General features: G+C 33.4%; 1 protein-coding gene across 1 annotated transcript; it reads left to right on the plus strand.

The window, feature by feature from the left end:
- The first annotated feature begins 7,639 nt into the window (after positions 1–7,639).
- LOC132551098 (uncharacterized) lies at positions 7,640–13,261 on the plus strand. The gene is made up of 4 exons (XM_060215206.1): positions 7,640–8,126; positions 8,258–8,659; positions 8,955–9,436; positions 13,130–13,261. Exons 1-4 carry the CDS (start codon positions 7,640–7,642, stop codon positions 13,259–13,261), a joined length of 1,503 nt encoding a protein of 500 aa, XP_060071189.1.
- Positions 13,262–16,575: the final 3,314 nt, after the last annotated feature.

Consider the following 16,575-nt stretch of genomic DNA (forward strand, 5'->3'; position numbering starts at 1 on the left):
GGATTTTTCTTCAATAAAGATATTGGATAATGTAAGCTCTATTCTTTTATCTTTTAATTTTCAATTGAGAATACGATACATGTAAGCTCTATTTCAGTGCAAAGTGGAGTCGATCTGTTTTAATGTTATAACGGCCCTTGATGTAATATAGGAAGTTACGGAATGTAAAATGTTTCGGAGCATTTCATCATCATTTTGGATGTGTTCTATATATAGATTTATGTATTTCACCATCACATCACTGAAAGCGTTTTTAGGTTTTGTTGGGATATTTTAAAATAAGGCCGCGTGGCCAAACTGGATATTTTAAAATTGCGAGTTCGAATCTCGTCGTGGTCATATGACTTTTTTCTACGTCAAGTAGAAACCGGTCGCCTCATGGACGACGGGAGACAACTCTTACTTAATTGGCAAATCTGAACCACTTTTGTCAATGATTTCGATATCAGAAATACGTACATTCTGTCATGGTGGAACATTTAACAAATTACAGCTCCATCAGGTCATGACTAATAACAGAAAATATGTAACGGTTGTTATTATACAGAAGACGTTGCAGTTCGGCATACAGATAAACACAGCTTATCTTTAAAAGCTAGAACTTAAATCAAGCTGGTTTGGATTCGTCGGACGTCGAAAAAAGTCAAATGACTACGACGACAGTACCAACATACACTGTATAGTTGCTGTTATTTATAGGATGATTAGGAGCTTTATCGCTTTCTAAACCTGGTAGTTATGTACAGTATATGCATTTTGTAAAGTAAGCCTACATTTTTCTCCTATGATTTTTAACGTCGCCCATCTTTCTTCAGATATAGAGATTGGGTGATTTCCAGCCTACTAGCAATCCAGTTTCCACTCGAGTAACTTCCAGTTAAACTTTTTCTTGTCGATCATTGGGGCTTTTTAGAACAAACATTCCAAAGCTCACATTCACATTCCATCAAAAGAAAAACGTAAAGAGGAATATTTTACACAAAACTTTTCTGTTTACTAGAAATCTTTATTATCTTCAAAAAATATTTATCCTTTTTGAAGCACTTTTGTAAACATTTCCGTGTGAAAATTTAGCATTTGTCTTAAAAGTGACTAACATAACCTGTTGCAAGGGTATTCTGAGGACTCCCAAGACCACTTTTATTTCCGAATGGGTCATTTGTATGGATGCCAAGGAAGAAATTAGATCTTGAATAAAAAAAAAATGGAACTCAAGCATTACTGTCATCTAGGTATCGTATAGAAAAAGTAAATAGATAAATAGAAATAATAATGATAATAGAAATAATAAAATAAATTAATAAAAATAAAAGCTTAACCTGCCAAAAATCACAGTTTAAAAAATCCACAACTTTCAAGATCAAATAATGGAGGAATTTCATTGGATTTACCACTTGTTTCGATCAAAAGCCTCCGCAGTGTTATAAGACTTAAGATCTGATACTATAGACTTATCTATAAGACTAGATCAGCATAAAATTATTTTTTTTACTTTTTCATTTTATTTGTTCTATTTATAATTCTTTAATACAAGTAATAGGATTTTTTTGTAATTTAGACGTCATCCGCGACTTGTCATTAGTTCCAGTAACTATATATATATTTTTTAAAGATACGTGGACTTACCATCGATTTAAATGTATTAATAAACTTTACACATGATTCCTTAAACATTTTATCCCATGAAACACTCTCAATTTACTTACGTATTCCATTAAAATCTGCATGGGTATAGCACCATAACTCACGCGTAAGGAAAAAGTTATACTTAAAACTTCTATATACACTAAACCTTCTTCATGATCACTGATATTCCTTTCTATAGGTAAATATGACGATTCTATATGTTTTATCTGTTCTGAACGATAGGATCAATTAGACGTGCGCCATAATTGGTTATTCTTGTTGGAGAATTCATAATACATGTATTTCCCAAAACCAAAGCTTGATAAAACATCAGGAAAAAGTGCGATCTAAAAACAATCAGCATTTCTACATTTATGTCACCTAATATGTGTGTAACTATATCAGTTGATGACCCACGGTTTTCGTACTGACATACGAAATCTTTCCCAAAAAGGTTAGTCACATTTGCAGGTCTATCCTTGACGAATATATTCTTAATCTAAACGTTTAGTAGCTTTTATTTGGGACGATACGAAAATCAAAATGCCACCACCAGCAATATTTCTGTCGACTGAGTAAGGTTTGTTGAGACAGTGTAAATCTGAATCATGACCGAGTAGATTTTCACCGAGATAGGTTTCACTTAACGGCATAGCATAGTAATCATTAGCTATATCACAGTATAATCTGTAATTTTCTATCTAAAACTACAAAGGTTCGATATCCATGCATATAAGTGATACTGTTGAAACAAAAACTTTTGGTATATATATGTGTTACTGCTAAGATAGCTTTGAGAGGACACTACCCGTAGTTTAACTAATTATGATATAAGGTATTTAAAGGATTACCTGTAACCGGGGTACGATATATATATATATATACATACACATGTATATAAATATGTGTGTTATTATGAATCGTGTATATAATCTCGGGTTTAGTTCATATTAAGTAAACTTCTCACCTGTGTATGGCGTTGCGATATAGTTATATATACATATAATATATATATACATACATACATATACGTTTTTGTTTACTTTTACTTTTAATTTTGTGCAGAAGACCATATCATCTCACTTTGTGAAAATTTACACATATTTGTTTGTTAATAAATGGTGTGTTAGATACACCCACACGTCTGTAACCCCCTAAATATCAAAATTAAAAAAAAAAAAAAAATGATGATTTGATTTATACCACCACATACTTCAAGGCCTATTTAATTTGTTCTTGTCAATTCTTCATAATTTTGTTTATATATTTGATCTGTATCCTACCTAATAGCCGTGAAATTAAACACATTTGCATACTGCGTAATAAGTCTTATCTACCATATGTAAAGTAACACAATATCTTTTTTTATCACAGGATTCAACGTGGCATGCTATAAACTGAGGTTTGACTCATCTCCGTCTTATCATTGTGCAATGGAGTGTGTAAATTATTTCAGAGCATTTCATCATCTTTTTTGGATGTTTTCTATTTATATACCTACATATATATTGTGTTTCACCATCATATCACATAAAGGCTATTTACATTTAGTTTGAATACAACAGAACAAGACCGCGTGGCCAAACTGGATAAGGCTCCCGACTTCTGATCGGAGAATTGCGAGTTCGAATCTCGTCGTGGTCTTTATATTCGACTTTTTGTCTGCTTCAGAATTGGACATGCCTCCTCCGGTTCAACGGGAGACAACTCTCACTCAACTGCCAAACCCAAACCAGCTATGTGTACACTTTAAATATTTCGTGACTAACAAAAAGGAAATAGAGAAATGAAAACAATAACGTTTTCAACTGAATCACATCAATATCTGAAATTTAAGAAACAGATTGAATTCTAGTTATGAAGGATAAGTTGTGTTAATCATACATACACATTAACACCGTGTAATATTTTTACAACTTTATTCCAACCTCACAACTTTTCGGCGTCATATTTTTGATGTGACATCAACAAAAAATGAGAATGATATGAATTTGAACCAGTCTAATGTAATGCTGTTTTCACGAATGTTAACAAAAGTGGCAACGTTATGTGACAAACTGTATATTTAATTCGTTTCTATTTCAAGCCATAATTATGATAAAAATCAAATGGAGGCAGTCATTTGGAGGTGCCATTTTCGATTCCTGATGTGAATTGTATTGTTATTGTCTATCGTATGACACCACAATCTATTTCAGACTGGCACACCCAACAAAAAACGCTCCAGAGTGTATTACGTTAGTGGCATATGCAAAATATTACTGGTGAACTATGGATAACTTAATCAATACGGAGGATGTGATTAGAATCTGTATTAACATACACGATCTCTGTCAACAACGTTCGATAGGGCTCGGCGAGATGGTTTCACCAAGTAAGCAAGTTCCAGGAGAAAATAAAACAGACAGAAAGGAAAAAGGATAAGGTCAGTGGGAAAACTTTATGGATGAAAATGGAAGAAGAGATGATTGTGAACAAGTACAGGTATATACGTTTACGAACATGGAAACTGGCTGCTCAGGCAGATTTCCAGGAAAATTGCATGTAATAACATTTAGACAATAATTCTAAGGAGGATCCAGTCATGATGTTCTACTAACTTTATCAGCCGTTGTGACTCCAAGAGGAACGATATGGACCAACCTCTGTCAGATCACGACAAACCAGGGCCATGCGTTGTCTTGTTTTTGTTTGTTGTGCTTTGTTTTTCTGTAGGTTTGAAGAAGTAGCGATGTGTACCACAAAGGCAATGAGAGCGAATAGAGGAAAAAACTTGTCCAAATGTATTAAATCAGGCCAGGAAACATGGAAGCAGCTTTATGGTACCAAAAACACTTAAATTGATTTCAATGTCATTCTTAAGAAAGATCAACATCACCTGCAACGATAATCTGGAATTCCTTGAAAGAGAACTTAGTATCACTTTCATCAGAGATCCTCACAAGCAAGAACAGGTGTCCGATACCTCCCGAACAGATGATTATCATCACCAAGAGAGGTCAACATCACCACCAAGAGAGGTCAACATCATCACCAAGAGAGGTCAACACACCACCAAGGGAGGTCAACATCACCACCAAGAGAGGTCAACAACACCACCAAGGGAGGTCAACATCACCACCAAGAGAGGTCAACAACACCACCAAGGGAGGTCAACATCACCACCAAGAAAGGTCAACAACACCACCAAGAGAGGTCAACAACACCACCAAGAGAGGTCAACAACACCACCAAGGGAGGTCAACAACACCACCAAGGGAGGTCAACATCACCACCATGGGAGGTCAACATCACCACCAAGAGAGGTCAACAACACCACCAAGAGAGGTCAACAACACCGCCAAGAGAGGTCAACAACACCGCCAAGAGAGGTCAACAACACCACCAAGGGAGGTCAACATCACCACCAAGAGAGGTCAACAACACCACCAAGAGAGGTCAACAACACCGCCAAGAGAGATCAACATCACCGCTAAATGAGGTCAACATCACCTTAATAATGGTATCACCTTCCAAACCATTATTGATCTGATTGGGAAGGGAATTAAATCCTGAACAGAATATGATCAAGACCGAGTGATCTAAACTACAATTTAGTCTAACCCAGTCATCGACTGAATAACGTATTAAACTACGTGAAATGTAAAGTAATACAACATAGCGCCCAATCAAGAAAGAAGTAATAAAAATGTCCTGTCCATCTCTGGAGTCCTAGCTACTAACCTCTCACGGCGGATGCTTTACTAGTAGGTTTAAGGAAATGACATTCTAGCTACTTCCATTTTAAACATCGAAGCTGTATCACAATAGCAATAGACACTTGTGGTTATAGCGTATATATATATTACATATTTAGCAGTGAAATATAGGGATATATCAAACTATTTTTTTTGATTTAGGATTGACCATCAGAGAGCCTGATACAAATCTACTCCAATTCCAGGCAGGACTACTTTTTAATTTTTTTCCAGTTAACGTTTGAACCATTTTATTGTGTATAAGTGACATCAATAAATTGTAAAATCCATGTCCAAACACAAATAAACATTCATTATGATTTATTTATGAGTCTGTATATTTTTACTGATTTTTCATGAAATGGACTATTTTTTGCCGCGCACAACATCGTTGTATAATGAGTGAGTGCGTAGTGTCTGGAAAAAGCATGGTCAACTTACCCATTTTATAGTTATCGTCAGTTTGCCATTGTTTTGGTTTATTTTTGCGATGAAAATATAATAAACAGAATATTTAATGGTGTCTTATATATATTTTTTATGATATATTTGAAATAGGATACAGATGTACACAGAACTTACACTGGTTAAAAGATATAGTCAAAAGGAAACCAAATCCGGGTATATAGTTATCATTACGCACTGAAAATTTTCAGCTAGAAATGCGGTCATGCACACACCCAGGAAATACCCAGTAAAATGTAGGGCAATGCATTTTGTTACATATATTCCTTAACGTAGAAGGTTATCTGTGCATTGTTCAGAATCACTACGAAGTGTTAAGAACTATCAGCAGGGATATAAATATGTTCAGTGTGTAACACAAATACTTCTGGCCAAGGGGGTCACGATCTCCCGATTTCGTGAGTATTTCTCATTTTTTTCCATATTTAGAAATCAGTATCAATGTACAACAGAACTAGTTTAACTCTAGCATAATTTGAACGAGGACATTGAATAGGTAGACTGACGTGTCATGTTTCAATAGCTTGTGGTGTAAGATATAAAAGTTTCCTTCCAACATTATATTTTATTTATTGTATTTGTTGCTTTTTGTAATTGTGAACTGTTTCATACACCTTAATTATCACAAAACGTATATTTACACAAATTTAAAATGTACAAAATACTAAGGGGAATTATTGCATCATGTATGATATAATTACAGCTTTGTGGTCTATCTTTTAAATAACGTCATTCACAATATTGTTATCCCCATTGTATTGAAACAATGTTTTTTTTTAAATTTGCGTATCTACCAACTAGAGCACTTTATAATGAGTTCTTAAGCACAATGACAGTTTCTTAATGTTTGCCAAATCTTTTATTGTGTGAAAATACGGCTTGAAATTTAAAACTTTGTTTAAGTCACTATGTCTGTAGCAACGTCATAATTATATATATGCAGAGAACTATCTCAGATGTATACACATACCGAGGAATCATTTTATAGTCACAAGGTGGACGTTCCTTTAGTTATGATCATTCACAATTGATTTTGCAGTAGAGCTGTACAATAATGAAAACTTTGGAGACGATATTGATATTCCTAAAAGTAACTAACAATCGAACTTGTTAACAGTTAAATGACTGCTTAATAGATATTTACTTCATATATTTGCATATGTCCTAAAAAATACGTTCAGCTTTAGTAGAAACCTAATTATCTAAAACTTGCATACACAATACCGTAAAAGCTTACGTCAAGACAGGAATGTTAATTGTTATGGTAGAATTACAAATATCTCGCAAAACAAGGTAGTTAATAGTGTACCACGTCCTGGTTTGTGTCCAAGTTTTTTCATATCAGCTGAACCATGAACAATTTATAACACATGGTGCAAGCAATATCTAGTAAAATGTCCTTATATAGTAACTTAATACTCCAAAGCTGTATATTAACTTCGGTGTTCATCGAATCAGTGTTTTCAATTCATTCAAGGTATTTTTGCTGGGAGTCTAAATTTACCTTTATGCAATAGGGATATCGGGTGTGTACCTGCATGTCTGTAGTATTAGACCATCCGGTGAGTGAGTATATAGACTATTGCATATTGACAGGACAAAATCGATGAAAATTGACTTCTGGTCACATTTTTGTGTGTTACATTACACCTTAATGCATAATCAAGTGTATTTTGTAAAATCTTCCTTCGTAAATACAAAGTCACTTTGCATATTTACACATTGATCTTTACAGAGCTACATGTATACAGTTGATCTACAAAACCATGATATCACAATAAATGTCTATAATTGTTTCTTCTTTTGCAGGTATGACTATGGAAAGTGAGGATCTAAGATTCAATTCATACCATTCAGACAATGTCCAACTGTATAACGACCATCGATCCGCGCGGATTGCAGATAAATCTAGTGTTTTACGTATTCACCCGGCGTTAGTACCTGACCATAGGTACAAACTGATAGTGGAGGGTAAAGGGAAGATCGACGTCGTTTTGACACATAATGCTAAAGCTTTTGAACGCCAGACAAAAATAACATTAGAAAAAGCCACCTACGACACGCATATTTATCACATGCATCTTCATAGTGATGAGCACCTGCTGAACAATGGTAGCAAAGACGCAAAGGGAACAGAAAAGACTTGTTTAAATTACAGTTTTGTTGTGGAAAAGGAGAGTATGCAAAGTGATGATCACGCTTGGCGGATTGATGATTTGAAGTGTGAACCAGGCCAGTCCTGGCATCTCTTGTTTAGTGTGGAGGGAAACATTAGTCTAATAACCTTGCCAACAGAGGGTACGTACAACATTATTATTAATATTCACATATTCCTTAAAAATGCAATCTTGAATTCATTCTTATTTAAAGAGCGATTAATGTGACAAATGTATATAACATATATAGAGTGAATGAATTTTTAATTGCAGGTTGCCAAAGAGAGGAACAACTAAGATTTGTTAGCGTTGATGACCATACTGAACACCTTAGTGTAGACAAATTAACATATAGACGTTCTATCGAATGCACAGAGATTTGTTTTGGGAATAGACTGTTACATCAAAATGAAGAGATAAAACTAATGGTGATGAGAAAGGAAAGTCACGCAGTGTGTGAGATACGCGCTATATCCGACGAAAATTTCAGATGTTTGGTTAGGACAAACAGTGACGCCAGATACATGAATATTTGTAAACCTCAACTGTCCGTCGTTCTGCGAAACAACGTATTAAGTGACCCAATGACGAGTCAAATCCAGGTCAAGGTTCCAATGCAATCATCTGGATGGCCAGTGTTCATCTTTTCTGGTTGTACACTGGAGTTTGGTTCAGGTATCTATTTCAGAATAACACAAATGACATAATGCATGTTAAGATTTCATTGATGATACTGTTTATTTTCTTTTGTTGATTTTTCGTTTACAAATCAATAAGCTAAAACAAAATAAGAGATTAAGATTTGGATTTCTTTAGGACAATGTAACCAATTACCACAATATATACTTTTTAGCCCTACGAAAATATATGTAGAAATATTATTACCAATCACTTCGAGGAACTGGATTGAAAACGGTTTCCATTCCAAGGTAATTCAGCATCAGCTGCATTCCTCTAAACATCTTTTCAGATTTCCCGAGTCGAGGTTTGCCTGAGGAGCCTATTCTAAATGAATTAACTGAAGCTTCAAAAGAGCCTGAACTACTTCAACAGATACAGAGTGAATTGGCATCTTTAAAAGCAGAACTCGATGTGAAAAGAAAAGACGACATGGAACACCAGAAGAAACTACAGGAACAGTTGAGAGCCTCTCAAGAAGAAGCTAAACAGCAGTCTACTTCTCTGTTGGAGATGAGAGACCAGCAAAGTGAGATATTAAGTGGCATCAACGATACAAAGACGGTAGTCAAACGTCAAACAAAAACGATAATGACCAAATTAAACAGATTTAAGACGATGGGGAAAGAAGATGGGTCGTTTGAAATGTTGAGAAAGTACATCAGTCCGAACTACAGCCGGATTAATAACTCTCTTGAAATAAAGGAATTTATGGACTATTTGCTACAATATGGAGTGTTAACTGATCAGCAATACGATGACATCAAGAACAGGGTATGTAAATTACTACTATTTGTTCCTTGGTATTGCAGTCGAAGTTTATAATAGAATTAGATCAGAATTCAAGATGATCACTTCTTTAAAATTGTTCCACATGTATTTATGAAACGCTGTGAATAAATGTAGAAACCATATTTTATGTAAGAAATTAATTCCAAACTTTACAAAAATAGATCATTGGATATTATAAAATACATTACAGAAACACACACGCGCATGTTATATAGATACTATACTTATAAAAAAGGGTTTGATCTTAGAAAGTAGATTAAAAGCTAAAAACCAATTTGCTGCCGCACTAATTTTCCAGTACAGGCGTCGGTAGATGTAAAACAGTAATGATTCATTTTCATAGATTATTTTTATTTTTTTCCTGAATAACAGATATTTCTTGTCATTTTCGCGGCAACTTGTTTTGAAATATTTTTTTGCCTTTCAGTACAAGATACGGTAATGATACTTGGATATCAAGAAAAATATTGTGCAAAATACTAACTAAATTTCCATTTGCTTTAATGAGCTTCATATTGCATAAGAAAAAACTGGAAATTTTCCAAAATTACCTGAATCTTTTATTTGACTTTATCTTTTACATTTAGATAGAGAAATTATCGATTATACTTTTCCTTATTGAAACAGAGGGGATCACTGTGCTTTATTTTTCTTAGCAATTTGTATCCAAAAAGACAGTTATCTAGAGATCAAGAAGCAGGCCAAATTATTTGCTTTCGGATCCTTAAAATCCAGAAAAATGATCCAGCAAATTTCTTCCCAAGATTCCAGATTTACACTTAAGAGAATAATCTTAATAACCATCAAACGTTAACATTGTTGACGCTATTTACCGAATCACGCCGTCAATTAGGTCATCAAAAAGTAGTCCACCAATGAAATTTCCTCAAATCATCCTAAAAAAAAAGTCCGTGAAGTTGATTCCCTATTCCCTAATCCTTATTCCATTACTTATTCGACGGTGCAGTTGATTACGTTTTCCTTATTCCTTATTCAATTACCTATTCTAAATTTTCATTCCTAATTCAATACCTATTATTTATTGATTTAAAAATTATGAAATAACACAATAAATGTTTCTGAATAATTATCAAACCTGCCCATTCTATTATTCCTCTTTTCTATTACAGTGTACATATTCAGTACACTTTTCTTAATCCATTCCCTCATTTGTTATTCGATATTCCCATTACTTATAAACAATAAAAATAGTTTTAAATGAATGAATAAACGTTTTAATTGCATTTTCCACCTATACAACATATGTAAAGTGCTCATTACTTATTCCAATCCTTCATTACTTATTCGATTTTCTCATTACTTATTCGATTTATTATCATTTATAAACAATATGCATAGCTTTAAATGAATGAATAAACGTTTTAATTAAATTTTCGACCAATAAGACACATGTAAAGTGCTCATTACTTATTCCAATCCTTCATTACTTATTCGATTTTCTCATTACTTATTCGATTTTTTCATTATTTATAAACAATATGCATAGCTTTAAATGAATGGATAAACGTTTTAATTAAATTTTCGACCAATAAGACACATGTAAAGTGCTCATTACGTATTCCAATCCTTCATTACTTATTCGATTTATTATCATTTATAAATAATGTAGATAGTTTTAAAATGAAGAATTAGACGATTTCATTCTATTTTCGACCTGTTTATCGGAGATACTGTACTCATTATGTATTAGAATCTGATATTTCTTTAGAATCTATTGTCAAAATGAACGGTGAAATACGTATCAACTATTATTATATCCATAACTTATTCATACTTTCATTTCTTATTCTGAAACTGGTATTACTGAATTGAATTCTCACTTTTCTTACTCTTTACCCTTTGTCCACTTTCCTGTCCATACTTGGTTAAAACAAATCATTGGGTATTTCTATTACTTATTTGAGTTTTATATATGTCGAAATCAATGTTCACTTCCTGCTCGAATCCTTTACAATGAATAATTTTCTTATTTTCTTTTATTTTAATATATCAGTTTGCTGTATCTTGTACGTTTATTTTGACTGTAATCCAAAGTTTATTTACCGACTGGCATTACTGACAATATAGATGAAAACGTTAATCAATTATTAGTAATCCTAACAATCCTATTAGTCTATGTTTCTATCATGTCGCAGCCATTTAGCTACAAAAAACATGATGGAAGATTAAATGGAAACTTTAGAAAATCTCGTCAGGTCATGTGAATACGGTCCATACAAAAAGTCTGCAAGATGGTTGGCAAATATATGATTGAATTATGAAATGTTTTAATGAGTAATGTCCTTCTGTATTGTCCGGTATGTAGAAAAATATTGTTGTTTTTCCCCTCCACTCGGGTGTACCAATTTAAAGAAGATTTCAAGTCGTTCTCACGACATTTGTAGGTGGAAAGAACGAAAGTTCTAGGTCGCTAATTTGCCGATTTTAATTTCGTTTTTTTTTCACTCTACTTTTGTCGTTTTTTCGTGGCGAAATAAAGAAATGGCACAAATCATAGAGGCATAAAAAGAAAGATCAATCAAATTGAAGCATTTTGTAGGAAAAGAGACAAACATAAACACCATTGTGAACATATACATTATGGCTTCTCTCGTAAATTTCCTAACTCATTCATATTAAAATACAAAATGTCAGATCACCATTGTCATCGTTAAGATATAAAAACAACACATATAGAAATCCAGTTCATTTACATTAATTAAATTCGTAACAAAAATCAAAGTAAAGGTAAGGAAAAATGTACTCCAAATGTTTCTCCTACGATACATGCAGATATTGCTATACTCAGTTTTTTTTATCTGACCCGTTAGATCCGAATGATATATACTTACCGGGATTCGTCAGTTAGGGGGTATGGGTTAGGGTACAAATTAACGTTAGGAAAATCCTAAGTAACGAGGAAATCGAATAAGTAATAAAGGTTTCGAATAAGTAATCAGCATTCTACATGTGTTGTATAGGTCGAAGAAAGGAATTAAAACATTTATGCATTCATTTAAAATGATCTTTATTTTCTATAAGTAATGAGGGGAGGAATAACAAAAAGGAACTGAGTACATAATAGAAAGGAGGAACAATAGAATGGGCACGTTTGATAATTATTCAGAAGCATTTATAGTGTTATTACATAATGATTACATGAATAAATGATAGGTATTGAATTAGGAATGGAAGTGTCGAATTGGTAATTGAATAAGGAATAAGGAATAAGTAATCAACTGCTACGTCGAATAAGTAATGGAATAAGGAATAGGGAATAGGGAATCAACTTCACGGAGGTAAAAAAAAACGTATTTTAAGCTTATAAGTTTAACTGTAGAAGTCCAAGATAATATATTGGAATTTATTTTATATTGCATGTCTTACTTTCGGTGAACACATCAGTGGTGTGCATCCTTAAGGTGTTAAATAGTAATGCTTTTATTCTCAGTCTTCAGATCTGAATAACTACACACGCATCATACGTATTGCATAATACATTTCATATACAAGTATGAATAAAATTCAGTGGAGCATTTTATTTGGTTTCTTTCATTTGATTATAATTATGTACATGCTTCATTTACATGTTCTAAAATAAATGATTTCCTACAAAATCCTAAAAGTAATTTTGTGTTTAAGGATCTTAACCTTGTTTATGGTATATCGTTACAGAACCAAGGTGAACAAAGATGTGATCTACTAGAAATTCTACGAAGGAAACCAGTAAGTTATCTGCCAGAAGTGGTAAAGGCACTTGAGAGAAGTGGAAACAAACACTTGCTCATGTATTTCAAAGACACATAAGATATCGCGCGCGAGAGAGAGAGAGAGAGAGAGAGAGAGAGAGAGAGAGAGAGAGAGAGAGAGAGAGAGAGAGAGAGAGAGAGAGAGAGAGAGAGAGAGAGAGAGAGAGAGAGAGAGAGAGAGAGAGAGAGAGAGAGAGAGAGAGAGAGAGAGAGAGAGAGAGAGAGTTAACTGTCATTAATTCATTAATCAATTGAGTTAATATATCACAACCTCTATATTACGATGAAGTTGTCGATATTGTCTGCATTTTTCTAGATGTATCAGAACCAACACTGGATATATATATATTATTTTGAGAAGAAGAAAAAGAAAAAAAAAATACTTGAAGAAAAAAATAATTAAACAAAATGAAACATAAAAGATTGAATAAATGAAATGTGTCCCGACAGATCTTCGAACATCCTGCCATAACGGAGCTCATTGTTTAAAACTATATAGCTACGGTACTATAAATGTATTAACTGTTTGCTTCACAGTATATAAGTAGCTAACCAATAAAATTCCTGTAGTACCTTGTTACTTTACGAAAAGTAGCTGATGAAATTCTGGAGTAACTTCCGAGTCGTTTAGAGGTTTTGCAATGCTGACGCTTTCAAACGTGCAGATGCTCCAATGCATGATGTAGCGTTTTTGGCAGTGGACATATGTATTGGAATTTAATAGCAAATATTTAGGCAAGTAGACCTTGCCCAATGTCCCCGTGCGGTCAGATCATCTGACTTAGTCAATATGTACTTGGATCAGTTGTTGTCTAATCTAACGTAGTCAAAATTGTATTATTATATAAATACTCATTTGATTAATGATTTTTATTTCAACTATATTTTTACATTCATAATATTCTAGCTATCCTTTATATGTCATTTGGCTAATACTAACAATGTTGATAACATATTGTTACAACCTGATAATGCAATGACATAATCATGTTTACTTAATTGTGCAATAACACGAAGTTATGAAATAAAAAGGATAAATTTGGTGATTTTTTTGTGTGTTGAGTGTTAACTATTGAGTATTTCAAAGTCGTTCACTATCTGATTTATGCAATTTTATCTTGATCAACCGGTTGTAACACGACCAACCCATTCACCAATTAAACAGATCAGATAAAGAAATAAACACAAGGCGCCCATCTTTTCTATTAGAGTTGCTTCCCCTTAACCACTAGTCTTGTAATGTTGTCCTTTATGTTTGCACATGCGCACTTTATAATAAATCAGTCACAGTTCGCAGCCATACTGTGTTTGAGTTGCGCTTCCAACACAAATTACAATAAGATACATATTAACAGCGGTAGAACAAACCAGACGTCAATGCTACGTGGCCCTCTCGAGCACGAACGGTTCCGATAATTAGAGGCGTATATGTAATACCCTTGTGCTGTTTAGTTGGTAAGTGTTAAAAAGGAGACCACCTAGACATTACAACGTTCGAAATGGCACCAAACACATAATAAAACAACCAGGTATTATTTTTCATATTGGCGTTACAGACAAAGCGTCCAGATGTTAACATGCTTTTTGTATACTCATATCTTCATGTTACAGCTCCTTAACGTTCTAAGTTTCAATAGAGTAAGTTATGTAATGTGTCATGTATAGGGATTTCTTCCACTAGATGTTGTAATTATCCCAAACTTTTGAACTTCAGGTATACACTGCAGTTAAAGAACCAGTCACATGTAATAACACTGATATAAATAAGTGAATTGAAATTGAGGTAGTTTGTACCATTTATCATATTTTAAAACAATTTTAAAGCTTTTGGTTTAGATATTGTGAATTGTCACGATCGAATAATCATATGGTATGATTCATTCTGTTTGTCTCAAACTATTTCATAAGTAATGTTTTGACTTATGAAGAATTACAACAAAAAAGCTTAAGAGATACAGACAAAGATAGATAGTCATATAACCTTTATATTTCAGGATACAAAATGAAGTTAGATGTGTTAAATATTTTCATGCATAATGGGACCACACATTTTCGTGCTCGTCATGAACTACAATTACATTATCTATTCATTATTCCTATTAGTCAACACCCATCTTTTCTTTCAATATTGATTTTTTTCTTCTGTCTTTTCTCTGTTATGACTATAAGACTGTTTCCTTCCTGTTTCTATGTTTGTCTATTTATTTGTTGTTTCTTTGTGTGTGCTATTGTAATGGCGTGTATGAGGTCCATTTATCTGATATGTGTATAACGTTCAGTATAAACACTTTTATACTTCTATTTAATAAAAAAAAACTTGGTTAACCACGCACTATAACGGATGGGAATATGGTCATTTTGCGGGATAGCTAGAAAGATGTTCTATGGTTGTTAGTACGAAAACAGTGACCATGCAAAACGAACATACAGTAAGGTAACTGCTGGCTGCTCGAATTGGAATTGATGGAGTACATTTGGATCATACGATTTTTACTGAATGGTAGAGTAAGCCTAACCTTGTATTTTCTTGTACTAGTTTCTGCCGGGAATAATAATCACTTCTGGTGTGTGAAACTTTAAAACGTTTCAAGATAAGTGTTGTAGATATACAGATTAATGAATAATGACAAACTATTGTAGAATTAGATATTTCAATGTGGCTCAACTTCCATTGTTTTTCAAAGAAAATACTTTTTCGTAGACGCTTGGTTTCGTGAAAAGATATCGCCCCAGAAAAACTAAACCCCCCCCTTTCTACCACATTACCTATTTTTGTACTGGTTTTAATTTTTTCCTGATTATCAATAATGTACACATATTTAGGTTTTGATTACGGAAAGTTTCTAACACAATTTCAGGTTGGCTATAATGACACACTCATTCACATAAATAGCAGTAGTCTGGATTTACTAACAGTTACAAGTTTATCTTTTTTCAATCAATTGTGCTAATGATTACTCTCAACCAGAATGTGTTTTGATTGTTTTTTTCCCTTTTCTCGGAAAACAGAGTGATGATTCCTTAAACAATGCCCCATTTTATTAATTCCGTTATAATTACATCACCTTGTTTCCAGCTGTTTGTAAAACCACAACAATTTAAACCATGAACGATTCTAACCTTGCAATACACCTACCATTATTGCATGGAATCATGTTTTCTGTTTTGTTATCACATAGATTAAACTTGCCAGGTTTTAAAAGAGTTATTTTTGCAGTTGGCATTCTCACTACAGGCTGCAATCATGTTACTAATTGGATAACCTTTTTGCTTTGCTGCTTTTGGTTCTAGTTCTACACATTGTAATTAAGACGACACATCTTCCTAACAGCTGTTCAGATATATTTCTATTATGTCGGATAGATGAATGGA

The sequence above is a fragment of the Ylistrum balloti genome, unplaced genomic scaffold (genome assembly GCF_031769215.1).
Source record: "Ylistrum balloti isolate Yb309-2 unplaced genomic scaffold, AGI_CSIRO_Ybal_v1 Utg370176, whole genome shotgun sequence".
NCBI classification, from domain to species: domain Eukaryota; kingdom Metazoa; phylum Mollusca; class Bivalvia; order Pectinida; family Pectinidae; genus Ylistrum; species Ylistrum balloti.

What these genes read in the sequence shown, in the direction of transcription:
- LOC132551098 (XM_060215206.1), top strand. Translation starts at nt 7,640, where the DNA reads ATGACTATGGAAAGTGAGGATCTAAGATTCAATTCATACCATTCAGAC. An exon ending in AATAACCTTGCCAACAGAGG is followed by an intron (nt 8,127 to 8,257) that starts GTACGTACAACA and finishes TTTTAATTGCAG; the next exon opens with GTTGCCAAAGAGAGGAACAA. An exon ending in ACGATGACATCAAGAACAGG is followed by an intron (nt 9,437 to 13,129) that starts GTATGTAAATTA and finishes ATATCGTTACAG; the next exon opens with AACCAAGGTGAACAAAGATG.